Source organism: Malaclemys terrapin, chromosome 2, assembly GCF_027887155.1.
Source record: "Malaclemys terrapin pileata isolate rMalTer1 chromosome 2, rMalTer1.hap1, whole genome shotgun sequence".
Lineage (NCBI taxonomy): Eukaryota > Metazoa > Chordata > Testudines > Emydidae > Malaclemys > Malaclemys terrapin.
The window spans coordinates 60784720-60802033 of NC_071506.1; the positions used below are offsets into that span (position 1 = coordinate 60784720).

The following is a 17314-nucleotide window of genomic DNA, read 5'->3' on the forward strand; positions in this document are numbered from 1 at the left end:
TACAAGAAATCACCACAGTACCTTTTGGAGTACAAATTAAATAATTTACACTGTTTGTCAGTCTCCCACTGTCACACAGATTGCAGTTACAAATTAAAAGACAACATAAATACAACACATTTCAAGATACAGTGACTGTTAGGTAGAGCATGTGTTATCTCTTCTCTCCTATCCCCCTTTCCCATATTGCTTAAAGCTATTATTTAACAGAACCAAATGCTAAAAAATAGACCTTTCAATAGTCACATTTGATGCTTTGGACTAGGGGCTAACTTGATGGAGCTGTATGGATCAGGTTACCAGATATGCAAGCATTAGCCTTCTCTGTTTCCCCACGTCCTGTTAGTCTGTTGTTACTAATGAGGTGGTTTTTGTTGTTATGTTTGGATCAATCTAAAGAGACTAGACTGAAAAAAGGGGAGCTGCTTGACATAGATCCTGCAAATACGTATGTACATGCTTAACTTTATGCAGCTGAGTGGTCTTGTTGAGCTCAGTGGATACAATTAAGTATTTGTATTTTTGCTGGGGCCTATTATAGCGCTTCCATGTGCACAGCTTAGGTAATTGTGGGAAGTGGTGTGTTGGGGAGGTCATTGAAGAGCTGCTGGTGCCTCATGGAAAAACTTGGGAAACAGTTCTAGTGGCGATAGTTCTGTTTCCAGAATAAGTTATCGTTGTTTCTCTTTCATCGTCTTTTATTTCTCAGGGTATTTGCATTAATGGCTTGCTCCTGCAAGGCACTGAGCCCCCTTCAACTCCCACTGAGGTCAACAGGATTGGAGGGTGATCATCTGATCAGTCCCTGGAAGAGTATAATCGTGCTCCTGTCTTCCCTTCCTTAGCAGAAATCATCCTGATTTTTTGTTTAAACTGCAACCAAGTGTTGTCACAGAGGATTTTGACTTCAGGTGGGCTATAATGCCCTAGGAGTGTTCCAGTTTAGGTGTGCAGCACTCCCAGTGTACTAGATGCTTTACAAAGTGGCTGTGCCTTTGCAGAATAAAACTTGTTTTCATACAAATCTCCTTAAGCCTAAGTGCTAATGGCATCCCCTGCTGTATGAAAGGTGTGGAGGAGAGACTGCACTCAGCTTTCCTGAGCTATTGGCAATAGCTCTGCTCCTCCACAGCCCTGGCCCATGATATAACTCCCGCACGGCCCCAGGCACAGGCATCTAGGGTATGGCTCAGAGGCTAGGGCCACTGCTACAATACTCCAGTTGGATGCTCCTCTCTGATTTACAGAACTTCTATAGCATAAACTGCTGCAGGTCTTTCTGTGAATAAGTTGCTCAGCAGCAATGTTCAGCCACAGACATCAGCACCGGAGACGTCTCCCTTCATTCAGCATCAGATGCCTTCTCCCATTGCTCTGCCCAGCAACCCACCCCTTTAACACCTGGCTACTATCCTATTTCAGCAGAAAACATGGGCAGCGTCCGGGCCTTTTGAGGCAGGGCTACAGGCCCTCATCTCATCTTACATGGAGCATGCAGAGAAATCTGCTTCTTTCCCATGTGGGGGATCCACTCTTCTGGACTGATTCCGTGTGTGGATCCTGGACTAGAGAGCATTTTGCCTTTAGTAAGAAAGAAAAAGCAAAGAGAAATGCAGGAAAGATAATGACATATTAGGCTGAATTGTCTCTAAACAACGATTTTCAAAGTTTTCTAGAGCAATTCAGCAGCTCTTTCTAAAGGACGCAGCTGTGATGGAGGCCAAGTACACTGGATAGCAGAGGTACATTATGAAGGTTTAGTTTCTCACTGTTAAAGCTTGATATAAAGACCCTGGAGAGGGATCTATCGATCTGCTGAAAAGGAAACACCTCGGTAGACAGTTTTTAACAAGCACTTTCAAGCTGCTCCATGTCTCTCACACAATCTTCTTAAAGACAATAGGTATGATGGATTTGACCAGTTTGCTGATGGCTTAGTAAACTTGACCTGTATATTGGTACCCTCTAGGTTGGATGGCCCTAAAAAGAATGGGGAGCTCTTACCACATTAGCTGAGGAGGAGTTGGGTGGGGGTGGGGAAGAGATGCTAGCTCAAGACAGAGAAGGGGAATTGCACAGTCACTTGCACCACCTTATTTTAGCCTCTGGCTGTAGGAGTCATTCAAAGATTTAAAAAACTGAGGACATTTTTCCTCTAACAAATGCAAATGGGGACGTGTGTCTTACTTTTCAGCTGTCACATTTCCTTTATTAGGAATAGTCTGATCACATATTGCTGGCATTTGACATCATCTTTTGATCACTTTCTGACTCTGAGACTTTAGGCTGCCTCTAGCTTGCCTCACAAGAGATGCTTGTAGAAATGTTCTTTAAAGTGTAGAGTTATGAATACATTCATACAACTTTTTATTTAAATGTAAGTTTTAGAGCATTAAGATTGAGATGCAAAAGCTCATCCTTGTAGGTGTTCATTTTGTTCACAGGGAGGTGCGCGTCAGACAAATTCATGTTGGAGTCCTGCATTGGGACAAATTTAAATTCCTTCACTCTGGCAAATGAAGGACCTGATCCTGCAATAACCAATAGGAATAGTCATGTGATTTTAGGGCTGCAAGATTGGGCCCAGGATTTGTCATTCTTTCAATTTTTGCATATTTTCCTCTGGGACAGAGAAAAGGAAACAAGGTTGGCAGCTCCTGAACTGTGAGAAATGCATAGTCAGCAATTTCCCTCCATTTGAGCAATCCCCTTAAAGTCATTAGCTTATAGCAATGTTTCTCAACAACCGGTACGTCGACTGGCGCTGGTTCCTGCGATCTCCCTGATGCAGTTTAGGAAGGCAGAAAGCTGGTCCTTGGTATCAAAAAGGTTGAGAAACACTGGCTTATAGGATCAGACCTCTTGAGAGCAAACCTACTTTACTGAGTAGTCCAGTTGTGCAATCTGCACATTCTTTCTTGCCTCCTAGCATCTCATGCACATGGTGAAATTTTCTGTAGCACAAAGTTACATATTACAGTTATACCTAGCACTTGAGCAGGTTCTTCAGAGCTAAGTGTCTGCATCTGATGTGCCATTCTTGGTACAGTTTGATCTGGACAGGAAATTTTAATAGACTGATCATGGATCAGAGTTTCAGTAAATGTGCACCTGGAAGTCACTCAGGCCCAAAGCCTCAAAGGTATTTGTAGGTGCCTAACGCTCATTGAAATCAATGGGAGTTAAGTGCTTAAATAACCTCAGTTCTGTCTCATCCTCCCATTGTCTCATACTCCTGCCTCATAAACATCAAAAGTGAATAAAAATGTATTGGTGCATGTCCGTCAGCAAAGTGTACCTGATTTAAGGTTTGGTTTTTAACTCCTGTACCTCAGAGAAAATGACACTGGGGTGGGCATGAATTCAGTGGTGGCAGGGGTACAAAATGAACAGCAGGACTCAGCTTTAATGGCACATTGTAGTTGATATGAGGTCTCATACAAAGCTTTGTGTAGGCTTTTGTCTTTGTGAATCTAAGTTAATTAGGACAGAATGAGTCAACAGTAATTTTAGCATTAGCAAATCAACGGTGGAATCTGTTACAACTGTACTGGTATCAGAAATATTCCAATAAAATATGGCTGTTGAATTAACTCACATTCACCTTTTATCTCCATTATCCTTCCATCTATCCAGGTTAGGCAAATGCCCTGAATAGTACAAGTAATGTTATGTCCTCAGATATTCATCAACAGAGTTACATCCATCCCTAGGGAAATCCTAAAGCATTCTGCCCTTGCTAAAGGAATATTCATCCTGCAAAAGCAAAGCTGAGGCTTGTCAGTCGGCCTCAAAGGCACTGTTTGTTGCCCCCAGGTATTCTGATTTCTTCTTGTGCTTCATCCACATTTTCCTCAGGATGCCGGGTGTTCCGCACAAGTTGTTGCCAGTCAAAGGTAAAGAGGCATCTGCTTCTGGGGCGAGGGTTAAGTCATGTTCAGTGTTCTTCCTCGAGTGCCGTCTATGGCTAGAGAACAAAGCAGGACACACAAAATGTTTCTCTCTTGTGGCCCTTTGCGAGGTTCATTTGTATTTTCAATGACTAACTAAACAAGCTGCAATAACCTTGCTTTAACATAAGGAAAAGAGCTGCTTAAACTGGGATGTAATTACATTTGTAATAAGTAGATCCCTCTTCCAGCCTCCTGTTCTTTCGACTCTCTCCAACACTGACCCTCTGTGCCAAGTGAGCAAAATACGGATTAAATATAAATACAATTAAAATAGTGAAACCAACACTGCAAAACTGAGTGACAGCTGGACTGTATTTTGTGCAAACCTCACCTCTTCCTTTGACTCCTCTTTGACCTCATTGTTGTCATGTCTAGAGGCTTGATTCCACAAACCTCCCTGCTCATGACATCAGTCCCAATGGGCTAGACTGAGCCTAGACACAGCCCCGACTAAGGGCCAGCACGTGACTGGTCTGCCCCACGATTCCTTTTCTCCCCTCTTGCTCCAGGAGAAGTGACTGCAGATTATTTCCCTCTCATGCCTGGCCTTCTGTTCAAATCAGCAAGAAAAGAGGCCCAGAAGGCTCTGCCCATTCCCTTCCCCTCTCTGCCTCCTTCTCATCCATTTATTTGCAAGGTGGGAGTATCCAGAGAGCAGGGGCCGTGCTCTGCACCTGACCCAGAAGCAAGTTCTTGACAGGCTGACCCCTGGTGGGGCCTTTACCCCCCCAATCTAGTCCAATTACTTCAATTCTATCACTTCCTTGTTTGAATATTCATGGGATTGCAGGATCACATCCTACATTACGGCCCAATCCTGAAAACACTAATGGGTATAGTGTTTCCTACTCCCCATTAAAGCCAATGGACTATGGCAGTGTTTCCCAAACTTGGGATGCCGCTTGTGTAGGGAAAGCCTCTGGTAGGCCGGGCCGGTTTGTTTACCTGCTGCATCCGCAGGTCCGGCCGATCGCGGCTCCCACTGGCCGCGGTTCGCCACTTCAGGCCAATGGGAGCTGCTGGAAGCAGCACGGGCCGAGGGACTTTCCCTACACAAGCGGCGTCCCAAGTTTGGGAAATACTGGACTATGGGAAAGGCTATGTTTATGTCACAGAGGTCATGGAAGTCACGGAATCTGTGACTTCCAGAGACCTCCATAACATTCTCTGCTTCAGCTCCAGTAAGGTTACCATATTTAAAAAATAAAAAAAGAGGACACTCCACGAGGCCCTGAAGTCCTAGCAATGTGCGTGGTGGGAAGGGCTAACCGCCCTGAGTAATATCCTATCCAAGACTGTAGGTACATACTCAGGACAGCTAACCTCTCCCACCACTAGTACCACCCCAGCTTCATTTCTATTTTTAGCACACTAGCTTGATCAGAGCTAGCACAGGTATGCCTATTCAAGCTGGAATTCACATCTCCAACTCCAGTGTAGACAGCCCCTAAGTCTGGTGATAAGCAGGTAAGTACTAGGCCCAGTAGTGTTTCTGACATCCTTAGATTGTAAGATCTCTGCAGCAGGGACCGTAGGCCAGATCCTCTGCTGATGTAAACTGGTGTAGCACCATCTATTTCAGTGGAGATATGCCAGAGGAACAGGCCCCAGGTTTATAATTTGAGTGTAAAATGCAAGGCACGCCTATGACACATCTAAATAATGATGAGAATAAATATGGGCTGGTTGTTACTGCCTCCAGATAGCAATGCATTTATCTACATTCATCTCTGATGTAACTTGATTGACAGATTAATTTACATGATGAGTCCAGTTGGCCCATAGGAGCCATTTTCTATTTAATATAATTACCTGTTTAGAAAATATAAGAAAACTGCACCTTATAGTGCCTCAGTGCTTTGGGCTAAATTCTGCAGATGATTTCAGTCTGAAGTCTTGTAATCAAGGGGTCTGAAGGATGTAATCAAGAGCAGAACTTGGCCCGGTATCTCCACATAATGACCATGGCTATTCCTTTTTCTTTCTAAGGGAGACCTTGGCTTGAATAAATTGGACTCATGATGTCACACTAGTTAGATGTTTATAAATAATTACTCAGACATCATTACCTATTTTCTGATTAAGCAAGAGAGATTTAATTGACATATGTCCAACATTTTAAATAGCCTTAAGATCTAAAATGCCTAGGTTAATAGTGCATAATCAATAAAATAACACCTTAGGCAAATATTTTGGAAATTAATTACTCATCTACTGCAGATCATTGAGATTTATTACTCCAATCATGGGTAATTTGCAACTGACTTTTTGTATGTGTGTGTGAATTGATGACCTACAATCTGGGCCACCTGCTGCTTTTCCTTACAGACAGAGCCTTGAAGCCCCAGGCAGAACTGCACTAGGAGTGGGTGGATGTATTGAAAGGGGACTTACTCTTCTGCAGAAGCACTGTCCCGTGTAGCTGGCTCTGTGGCTGCAGCCCGTTTCACTGTGATATAGGTGACTGGGGATGTCGAAGGCTGCTGGGGAAGAAAAAGGTCATTAAGAAACTTCTACACATTTCTCTAATGAATGGGGACTGCAGGTTATTTGGGGACTTAAGGGGAGAGGTTTTTAAACCCTTAACCACAAAATAATCCTTACTCATATGAATTCTCACTTCAATGGAGGTGTTCTTGTGAGCAAGGATTACTTGTATGAACAAGGGTTGTGAGACTGATGCCTAAAAAACCCTGTAGGTTTCATTGCTTTTTGGTAAAACATTTCTTCAGTACTGAGGGACAACTACTCACCTGCTGTTAGTGGGTGCAACTCCATATTGGGCCCTGACTGTGCCTGTAAAGTGGGGATAATGATCCTGATCTCCTTTGTGAAGCACCTGGAGACCTACTGATGAAAAGGGCTAGATAAGAGCGAGATATTATTACTACCGCTACTTCAGGCTACAACTAGAATGGCTAGTTTTACTGGGGATGTTGGACTTAATTCACTGTGGTCACGATTACTTAGTGGTTCCACTTTTCTTGAACCAATTTATATGTGTTACACAGGATTAAACTGAGAAGACTAGACCTTCCTTCTTGTGTTTTCTAGGGTTGTTCTAAGAAGCAATCATTAAAAATGTTGGAAATTGCTTTTGCGAATCTAGTCCAATTTGACCAGTTTAAATGCAGGTAGGTGACGTAATTTTTGTATTGGGCGAAAGAGTAAATTCTCTATTCACTTTTTTCACACCATTCATGATTTTATAGACCTCTACCATATATCCCTTTAGTCATCTCTTTTCTAAGATGAACAGCTCTAATCTTTTTTTAGTCTCTCCTCATATGGCAGCTGTTCCATACCCTTGGTCCTCTTTGTTTCCCTCCTCTGCACCTTTTCTAGTTCCACTATATCCTTTTTGAGAGAGGGTGACCAGAACTGGACACAGTATGAATCCATGGTATGCCCACACTGTGAATACAGTGCAATTATCATATTTTCTGTCTTATTTTTTATCCCTAATAGTTACTAACATAGTCTTAGCCTTTTTGACTGCTTCTGCGCTTTGAGCAGACGTTTTTCAGAGAGCTATCCATGGTGACTCCAAGATCACTTTCTCTGTTTATAACGGGCATTTTAGAACCCATCATATATCTAGTTGGGATTATTTTTTCCAGTGTGCATTAGTTTGCACTCATCAACGTTGAATTTCATCTGCTAGTTTAACGCACATCACATGCAGGTAGCTGATCTTACTGAATTTTACTTACAGAAGATTTTCCATCCGACTGGTTATCACAGGAGTTTGATGACTCTTGTTCAGAAATTCCCACTGCAATGCATAATTAAGATGCTACTATTGGTAATTATTTTTCCCTTGGACTTTATGTAATTAAAAGATTATGTGGAAAGAGTCAGTAATTAGAGTTACAGTCCTATTAGATTTGACTATGGCCAATTGCAAAGATCTATATCACAAAAGGGCTGACTACCTTTTGTTATACAGGAATGGGAGAACCTGGAATTGCTAAAGTAGACTTGCAATGTAGTAGGGCAAAATCACTCAATCTCCCGTTCTTTGGCTTTTGAAATGGTAACTTCAGCTATTAACAATGGACCAAACCTTCAGGTCTTTACTTCATGTTTCCTTGTGCGTGGCCTTGTGCGGAGGCAAAAAAGGAAGCTGCAAAGAGCATCTTCCCCTACCTCCCTCAATTCAGGGCATTTCCATACTTTTGAGAGCTTCACTTTGCTACCTTAATAATGTTCTTTTAACATTGTTTTTGTGTGTGTATTTTTTTTTAGAAAAAGCAAATAGTAAAAACAGAGATTCTATCATATGGCATCATATTGACACCCATGTGGTTCATCAGCAGGGTTGGTTCTCCTCCATTTGAGCCAGGGAGCAACAGATAGAAGTAGTAGCTTGTCATCCTCTGTGTGGACCAGATCTAGAGGGGTATGAGAGTGCAGATATTTGTTGATAGCAGAGGAATGGCGAGACCCAGGAATCTTGAGTTCCATTCCAGGCTCTGGTGGGGAATGCATTCTGGTGGACACAGACACTTCTGCCCATTTCCCACAAGCTTGTCCCAGTCTGCTCCGTACCCTCCAACTTGTCCTTTTCCTAATGGTGCCTTTTTTCCCATCCTTGACTCCTTGTACCAGTCTCATTCCCCTCCCCTACCCACACCCAGTTTCCATTCCTCAGGCGTCTCATCCCAGTCCCACTCTCCCTGCCTGCCAGTCCCAGTACCCCTCTCCTGGCTCCTTGTTTGATTTCTCCCTTGCCCTCCTCTACTGTCCCTCAATCCTAATCTCACTCCTAAAACTCCTCATCTGATCTGTGTCTCTGCCTCCTTGCCCCAGCCTCCTACTTCTCCCTGGCTCCTAGTCCCAGTCTCTTTGCCTAGCCACTCCCAATTCTTTCCCCACACTCCAGCTCCTTGTCAGATCTGTCTCATTCCCCCCTTTCACTCTTCATTGATTCCTAGTCCTAGTCTCCTTGTCCAGTCAGTCCCAGTCGGTCTCCTCTTGAGCTACTCATCCTATCTATGTTTCCCAACTCCCAGTCAACTGGCTCTCAGTTCCCCATCATTTCCCTCAGTGGCTCCCAGTCCCAGTGACCTTGCCCAACCAGCCCAGCCTCCCCTTTCCCCGTAATTGGCTCCTAGTTCCTGCCTCCCCTTTCCAGCTCCTAGTCTCCTTGCCCAGCCAATACCAGTCACAGTTTCTCCCCACCTCTAGTCCCAGTCTCCCCAGACTCCTTGTCCAATCTACTCCTTTCCCTCCTTGCTGGCCCAGCTTTTGTCTCTTCTTCATTCAAATCAGATGCCGCCTCCTTCAACTGCCTGGGTGCAGGGGGCTCACTGAGAGCACAGGACAGAAAGTCTCCCTGCTATCAGTTCCAGTGTCTGGCCTCAACTAGGCCTGGAGTACCCATTACCAGGAAAGTCCTTCTGAGCCTCAGTAGCTCTGGACTGGAGCATGCTCAGTTACAGTGAATGTGCTCCCCTGTCAGGCTTGAGCAGGCTCAGTGAAATCTAAGAAGTCTCTACCGATCATGTGTGAACTGTGTTTTTTCAAAGCCTTAGAACTTGGCCAAATTTGGATGGATTGTCATAGGCGGCTAAGGGCACATTCATGACACAAAGGCCACCTCCCTGCCAAGTTTCATGACTCTGTTGCAAAGCACAAGGGCACTTAGAGCTGTTCAAAAAATAAGTTGCAATAATTTTCTAACATTGGCAAAAAATATATACATATTTTTTCCCTTGCCTGGTTCTCAGAAACAGCTGACCTGTTTTGTACTTCTGGAGGAATTCTGTGCCACTGCACATGTGCAGAATTCATGTGCCGTGCAGAATTTCCCCCCCACAGAAAATACATTTGTTGAGAAAGGTACTGTGGTTATGCCTTTCACCCACCAGGGGCCACTGAGGCACCAGAACAGAGAGCAGCTGCTCATGGGCCAGCACCAGCTGTGGATAGGGAAGAGAAAAGGCTGCCTTTCTCACAGCGCCCTGGCTATGGGGCCAGGTTAGGAAGCACAGGATATGGGGGGATGGACAGTGTGGGTCACATGGGGCTCCTGGGAGGTCACAATATGGGGTTCAGAAGGGCTAGCTGGGGGGACAGACGGGTGGGGGCTGAGTGGGTGAGGCTGAATGGGGGAGCAGGGCCACATGGGGTTGGGGGGAGAGGTATCAGAGTGGGGGTGCAGGGACACATGAGGGTGGGGGAAGGAGGTGCAGGGACATGTGAGGATGGGTGGAGGAGCAGTGGGTGAGTGGGGGTGCAAGGACACATGCTCCTCGGTTATCCCTGACTCCCTGAAGCCTTTGCAGTGCTCTTGAGGAGTGTGGGAAATACATTTCCGTATTGTAGTTTAAATTAATTATTACTCAGAGTTCTCTATTAATATACCTAGTAAGGAATCTATTTGTCAAAAAACATTTTCCTGAATCTTTTTTGTTGTCTGAATTGTTACAGAAATAGCTGCTGTTAGGTATTTTGAAATAAATTACCAAAATAATACAAACTGACATGTTTACATTGTGTTATTTTGACAAATAAAATATGCAGAATTTTGAAGAATTTTTAATTTTTTGGCACAGAATTTTTTTGAGATAAATACCCATTTTAATGAAAACGTCATGCAACTAGGAGGCTGCCACATCAAACAATGTTCTGAGCAATCAGCACAGAGATGGCAGAGTAATGAAGTCATAGCTGAGGACTTACTGTGCTTGGCAGGACAGAATCCTTCCTGTTCATTCTGCAAGCGGCCAAAGTTCCTCACCGCATCTTTGTACAGGACTTGGGTGAGATCACCTTGGCTTGGAAGCAAGTCCTCTGTCCAGTAGGTCCGATAATCAGACACTGCCACCACCTACGGGAAAGTGACAAAACTGTCCAATTACAAACATCCTTCATTGGAGCTATGTATGAATGTAAGGCATTCAAGTCATTACATTGGAATCTCTTTCATTGGTTCTGTTGCATGTAGTCCTTCAACTTGTTTCCCCATAAATGAAAGGGGAATATTTTGATTTTGAAGTCTGAGCATGAGGAATGATAAACATGTTGGAAAATAACCTGCATTCTCTTTGTTGTTGCAATATGTATGTGCATCTTTCCATATTTATCTCAAGGGCTAAAGTGAATATTTAAAACATTTAAAAAATGACAACTGATTTTGAAAACACTGGTTTTTGGATGCCCAACTTGAAACACTGTGGATATAATTCTCCATAGCCTTGTACCTTGAGCAGTCTTCTTCTCCGTTCATCTCGGTAGAGACCTTGCCATTTTGTGGCTTAGCCTCCAAAGAATTATATGGTCAATGGAAAAATGTCATATTTTATGAGCTACGTTCTTGTCACTGGGCAGATTGGGCACTAATTTTAGCAGTGGAAGTGCTAGAATGTACAGCAATATTTGCCACTTTTTCTGCCATGTAATCAAATGTCAGTTTCAATCAAGACTATTTTTATATAATTCCAGTCAACATTTTGGGGGATGAAGAAGGGAGAATGGGAAAAACAGATGAGGGGTGGAGCTATAGTGAAAATGTAGGAAGGACAAAAATGAGCATATTGAGGGAACATTTGAATTTTTAAATCATGCATCTTTTTTTTTTTTTTTTTTAATTTCCATGATTGCCTTCTTGGAAAGGATTAATTTTAAAGTGACTGAGGTTACCTCACAAGGTCAGTCACATGAATGTATAAATCACTTAATACAGCACTGGCATGCTCAAGGGCTGCTGCTATGAAAGAACTTGGCAGGTTTCCAGATTGCTTGCTATTTTTGCTCTTGTCTGGGATTAAATTTGTGCATCCACTGCAATTACCATGGTGGAAGACCTCATGCCATCCCAGGCAGAGATACAATGCTAACAGTAGGCAGATGTACAAATGAAACAAAATATAACCATTCCTTTTCTTTGTATGGAAGAAAAAGTTGACCACTACAATATCCTCAAAGGCTTGTATTTTCCAGCACATACGATGCTATTGGATGATTACACATTAGCTGCAGTCAGCTGCACTAAACTGAAACATGGAAATCAACAACTACAAGGTTAGTGGTTAGTTATTTTTGAAAGCCCAGTTTATGTCCTTATTTGCAGTGCACAGACTATCCTTGTGCTGTGGTACTCTGATTGTAAATGTGGGATCATCAGCACTGACAAAAGAGGACAGTCAAGAGGATTATTCTCTAGGAGTGGAAGAAAAAGAAACGATAAATATGTACAAGATTTCTTTAAAAAAGTGACAAGACAGGCACATATAGCTCAAATTAAATGTTGCAGAAGCCACTACCTGATTAGTAGTGATAAATGTATATTGAGATTATAATGATCACGTTAAAGGATAAAAATAGCAGAACAGGATTATGACTAGAGCTGGTTAAAAGTTTTCTGTTAGAAAATGCTGATTTGGTAAAATCAAAATGTTTTGCAGGAACATCTTGATTTTGTCAAAAATTTCAACAGGAGATTACCTAAGCATTTCATTTTGATCAGGTTTAAACTAATTTAGATGTATTTTGTTTCGACTTTATCATTTTAACTTTTATATTGTATATTAGTCAAAACAATGAAGTCCAAATAAAATGGTAAAGTCCAAATGAAGTATGTCACAGTATTTTGTTTCCTGAAAAATTCTGAGATTTCAACTTTTTTGTCCTAATTTAGGACAAAACCAAATTTTGAAATCTCTGAATTTCCCATGGAGTGGAAATTCCATTTTTTGGCCATTTTAAATTATGATTTAGGATTGTAGGAATGTATGTTTAGGTGTTTGAATGAGTAAAAACATTCTCAGAGTGTAGACTTTCTGCTGGGACAGATCTTTTTGAGGTTCATGTTCCATTTAAGACCATCCCATTTAGATCTATGGATGCAATGGGCTGACTGAACAACCAAGTATAGGCATTGGGATTGCAAGAAATGTAGTGTGGTGTTGTTTTCAGTCCATTGATAGGTGTGCTACACTGCAAAAGAAGAGAGGATTCCTGAAGTAGATAGTGGAACCTGCTGACTCTGGAGTACATCGTGAGAGAATAATCTAGAAGGGAGGGAGCAGCCGGGGAACTGGAGAAGAATGTATTTGACAATGGAAGATGGTGGTGAAAGATTTCTATGTAGGGAGCTTTGCAGAAGAAACAGGTCTGGGGCAAGCACAAATACCTTCCAGACAAAGTCCCAAAGCATTTATTTTGTTATAATGTTTTAAATTAATTTTGAATAATTTTGTTTGAAAAAAAAAAAACAATCTTTTTGAAGACTTCAAAAACCTTTTTCTAAATACCTGCAATTTTCCAGAAACTTTCTAAAAATTTTCCTCAGCTCCAGACACCATTTCAGTTCTATGCTCCCCATGCCCCAACCTGGAAAGGTCTGCTTTCCCATCCATGAGACTTTCAAGGAGAAGTTAAGCCAACTTGAATACAAAAAAATGGATACTTTTCTTACTCTCTTTGTTAGGATGTGTTGCGTGCTTTTGGCTTTTCTTCTGGCTGGACTACATGCTGCAAAGAGAATGAAAGAAACATGATCAGCGTGCAATAGTGGCTGACACCAGAGACGACAGCTTCAGACATGGATGTATATTATACATTATTTAGGATTTTGTTGATTAGCAATAGAAACTGGCAAATCTCAGGTTGGTGTAATTCGTTATGAGATCATCAAAAATGTCAGCACAATTTATTTGAAATGTCATTCTCAGCTCTGATGCTATGTCTTTGTAACACTAACGGACTCCGGATGTTGGCATTGAACCTGGGGCCTCTGGAGTGTAGTGCATGAGCCTCTCCTGCATGAGCTAAAAGCCCTATGCCTCTTAGTGAAGGCTGTAGAGCAGACTCATTACTCTCTCTAAGTGGTCTCAGTGCCACTAGATGGGACAGAGCACCACACCCAGGAGGTGTGTGGGTTATATCTTCACTCTGCCTACAATAGCGTTCAGTGCTGGGACATCTTTCTTGTTCCACTGAAAGAACCATGGAGTATCAGGCATAGCTGGCAACATTGGAATTGTGGGTTTTTTGGATGTAGCTGGCAGCACCACTCTCACAATATTTGTGAGAGTCTTGAAGCACCATGTAATTACATGAGACTCTTGGCTTTCATTTAAAAAAATGTAAAAATTTCTAGCTCTTGTAATTCTGGAGAGAAGCTGGAAAAAGTGTGGCCACAATGCCCCTGAAAGACTCAAAAACTAGAAGATAAATAAAAAGAACCCAAAAGGTGGCATTAGTAATTGCTCATGTAACTATTTTTAAGCCAATGTCATGATTTTTTAAATTGGGGTTGGCAAGGCTGTAGCAGTGATGTTAAGTGAAATATGCACTTGAAAATAGTTTGTGCACATTCCATTTACTCATGAAATTTAGGAAGCGGATACAAAGTCTCTATAGTAGTAGATGGCACTTCTAACAAAGTCTCCAAATGAAGCTGATTTTCTTAGAGGAGGAAACAGGGGCTAATGTGGCTTTCAAAATCTACAATGCTTTTACTTACATCAAATGCCACCAAGAGGAGGACCTTCAATTCATGTGATCTCTGCAGAGGAAACACAACCTCTTGCTTTCTTCTAATTGGGAAATAAAAACAAGAGGGGACATTGCCTGGAAAAACATCCCTCTCAGATTTTAGGATCACTGTGTAACTGCCATATTGTGAAATCCTCATTAATTAGAGCTGTGAACCAAATTTTACCTGGTTTCATTACCCAATTAACACAGGCCAAGCTAATGACATTTTTGGAGAGGGCCTAGACCCAGACTCAAGTAAACAAGGGCCAGTTTATAGTTTTAGATGGAGATGAGAGGTAGGACTGTGGACTTCAGAGCCAGGTAATCTAGCTGTGCTGATAGAACATATTTGTGACACACTGTACCTCAGAATGATGCCTTGTAACCCCCATATTCATATATGGTTGTGATATTTTGTACAAATCATGCCATGTAAGGTATGATATGAAAAGTCATGATTTGCTGAAACCCACAGTTCTGTCCAAATATGTCTATCGTTTGTGTGTATAAAGTTATAAGATTGTGCTGTATGGTTGTTACTGAAATATGCTGTAAGTTTGCTATTGACATGCAAAGGAGCCCTGCCCAGGTGTGTGTTGACCACCCATTAATCAACTGTGTAACTCAACTATCCAAGCACCACACAATGGGAACTGCTCGATCACTGTGACTTGAGGGTTGCTTGTTCACTGTGACTCAGCAAAGCCAACCAGGCCATGCCTGGGCTAGTGTCTGCGAGGCACATGGGCCAAGGGTATAAAACAAGGGACAGTAGCATCATGTATTCGCCTTTCTCTTCCCGCACCTATGCTGGACACAACTGGGATGCCAAGAAGACAAAGATCATCAGAGGAGACTAGTCCAGGCTTCAGGGGGAAGTCTGTGCAGTAAGGACTGTAATATCCAGTGGGGTGAGAACATTGCTTGATCTAAATACTGCCTAGAGTAATAAGGTTTAAGATTTAGATTGTGTGCTTATTTTTATTTTCTTTGGTAACATCTCTGTCCTTTTATGCTTACCACTTATAATCACTTAAAATCTATCTTTCTATAGTTAATAAACCTGTTTTATATTTACCTAAAACAGTATATTTTGCTTGAAGTGCTAGGGAATTCTCAGCTCAGTTACAAAGGCTTGTGTGTGTCCTCTCCACATTGAAGGAGGGATGGACTGGGTTATAAACTTACAATGGTCAGGCTTCTGACCAGGGCAGAATGGTTCAGTTCAGGGATGCAAAGTCAGGGAACTGGGGGGAACTGGCTGATGCCTTTCTGCTTGTGATTTCTGAGAGGCTTTGGGTGTTTTCATGAAATCTAGCTGGGTGTGGGGCTCCACCTGTTGTTGTGCTGAGTGATAACCGCTTCCGGAGGGGAAGTGCTGCTTGTCACTAGCAAAACATTGGGAAAGACGGCGCAGGCAGTACCTCAGTTCCAGGTTGTACCCCAGGGATCCCATCACAATATTAATGACTTTTTATTAAGCTATGAAGAGATATACATTATTGCCCCTTTGGCTTGAGCAGTTAACCACTATTCTGGGCCTAGCTGTATTATTTCTGTTCAGAGAGAAAACTGATAGTACGAGAGAGAGAGATTTCTTTGGTTCAATCCCTTTTATTTGCAAAAAACCTAGACAAGTCCTGTTACCCTGAACACAGTGGAAACAAAAAACAGCAGGCAGTGTCCTTGCTCACAATTCTAAGCCTGCCTATGCAGCCAGCACTCTGTCCAAAAGAAACTCTTTTTCTGGCTTCCTCTTGGAGCCATGCTACCCATGCTTCTTTCACTGTCTGCTTGCTTCTGCCACTGACACACAAACCAGCAATCCAGTCAATGCCCTTGTGTTTTTATCATCCATTTCCAGAGAAAACCCTCTTATTCGCCCTGAGTTAGTTTTTGCTTAGGAATTCCATATGGCCAGTGCTGTGGGTAGTGGCTTCTATACTTGCAGCTATATTAGTGCGTAAAGGAGCTCTATTGCTTCTTCCATTTGGCCAGAATGGAAGGCAGCTAACATACCCACCTGCTTCAATGAGGGCTTTGCTTGTCCATAGATCAACAACATGCTTGCTGGTAGCCACCAACACCCTCTACCACACCAGTATGTTTAAGCTGAATGGTCTTGTGTTTCCTCTCCCCATCCCCTTCTTGTTACTTGTTGCCTTTCTTTGTATCTTTAAAGCTAGATTGTAAATTCTCTGGGGCAGGTTTGGCCCCGGTCTTACTCTTTGTGCTGTAAAGTGCCTAGCACACATTTGAGTGCTGTGTAGTGATTAGGAATAATTAATAATTTCTCCAGCATTCAGACATGCAGGATTTGGTGTTCTGGTACAGGCCCATTACAGAGAAAGGTGGCAGGTTGCAGCTGCAGAGTTCAAATCCAGAACTTAATCCAGAGCCAAACTTTGAGAATGGGGGTGTCATAGGGTTATACGGGCCTGCAAGGTTCAGCGAGTCTAACTCCCTGTCCAAGACAGATGGCTATCCAGCCTCCTTTTGAAAACCTCCAATGAAGGATCTTCCACAACATCCCTAGGCAGTCTGTTCCATGGTCTACTGTTCTTACGGTTACGAAGTTTTTCCTAAACTTTAATCTAAAACTGCTTTGCTGTAGTTTGAGGAGGTTTGGGGTCCAGGGATTCTGTTCAGGCTTAAACTCTGGTCAAAACCAAATGAAGCCTGCAGTTTTGGATGGTTTGTTGCAAAATCAGGTGTAACTCTTAATCTCCAATTGAGTTTTGCTTTGAGTTCTTGGGCTCATTCAAATTCAGGGGTTACCAACACTAATTAATGTTTGTAAGGCGCTTTGAAGGTGTGCTAACGCTAGGTATTATAATTTGACTAATGAATCATTTAATGCTACGATTCTGGCT

General features: G+C 42.5%; 1 protein-coding gene and 1 long non-coding RNA gene across 3 annotated transcripts in view; one reads left to right on the plus strand and one right to left on the minus strand.

Annotated features, from left to right (window-relative positions):
* VXN (vexin) overlaps positions 1-17314 on the minus strand; it is a 19611-nt gene continuing 2297 nt past the window's right edge. The window contains exons 2-6 of one of the 2 annotated variants that reach the window (XM_054017227.1): positions 13378-13433; positions 10641-10788; positions 7667-7728; positions 6348-6433; positions 1-3967 (exon numbers count right to left, since the gene is read on the minus strand). In XM_054017227.1, the coding sequence (XP_053873202.1) occupies positions 3781-3967; positions 6348-6433; positions 7667-7728; positions 10641-10788; positions 13378-13433 (539 nt within the window). In that variant the 3' untranslated portion in view covers positions 1-3780. Of the gene's footprint in view, positions 3968-6347; positions 6437-7666; positions 7729-10640; positions 10789-13377; positions 13434-17314 lie in introns of both variants that reach the window. The other variant, XM_054017226.1, reaches the window with a different exon arrangement.
* Positions 11774-17314, plus strand: part of LOC128831107 (uncharacterized) — a 25992-nt gene continuing 20451 nt past the window's right edge. Inside the window, exon 1 of the long non-coding RNA XR_008443756.1 lies at positions 11774-11981. This is a non-coding gene — a long non-coding RNA (uncharacterized LOC128831107). The remainder of the gene's footprint in view (positions 11982-17314) is intronic.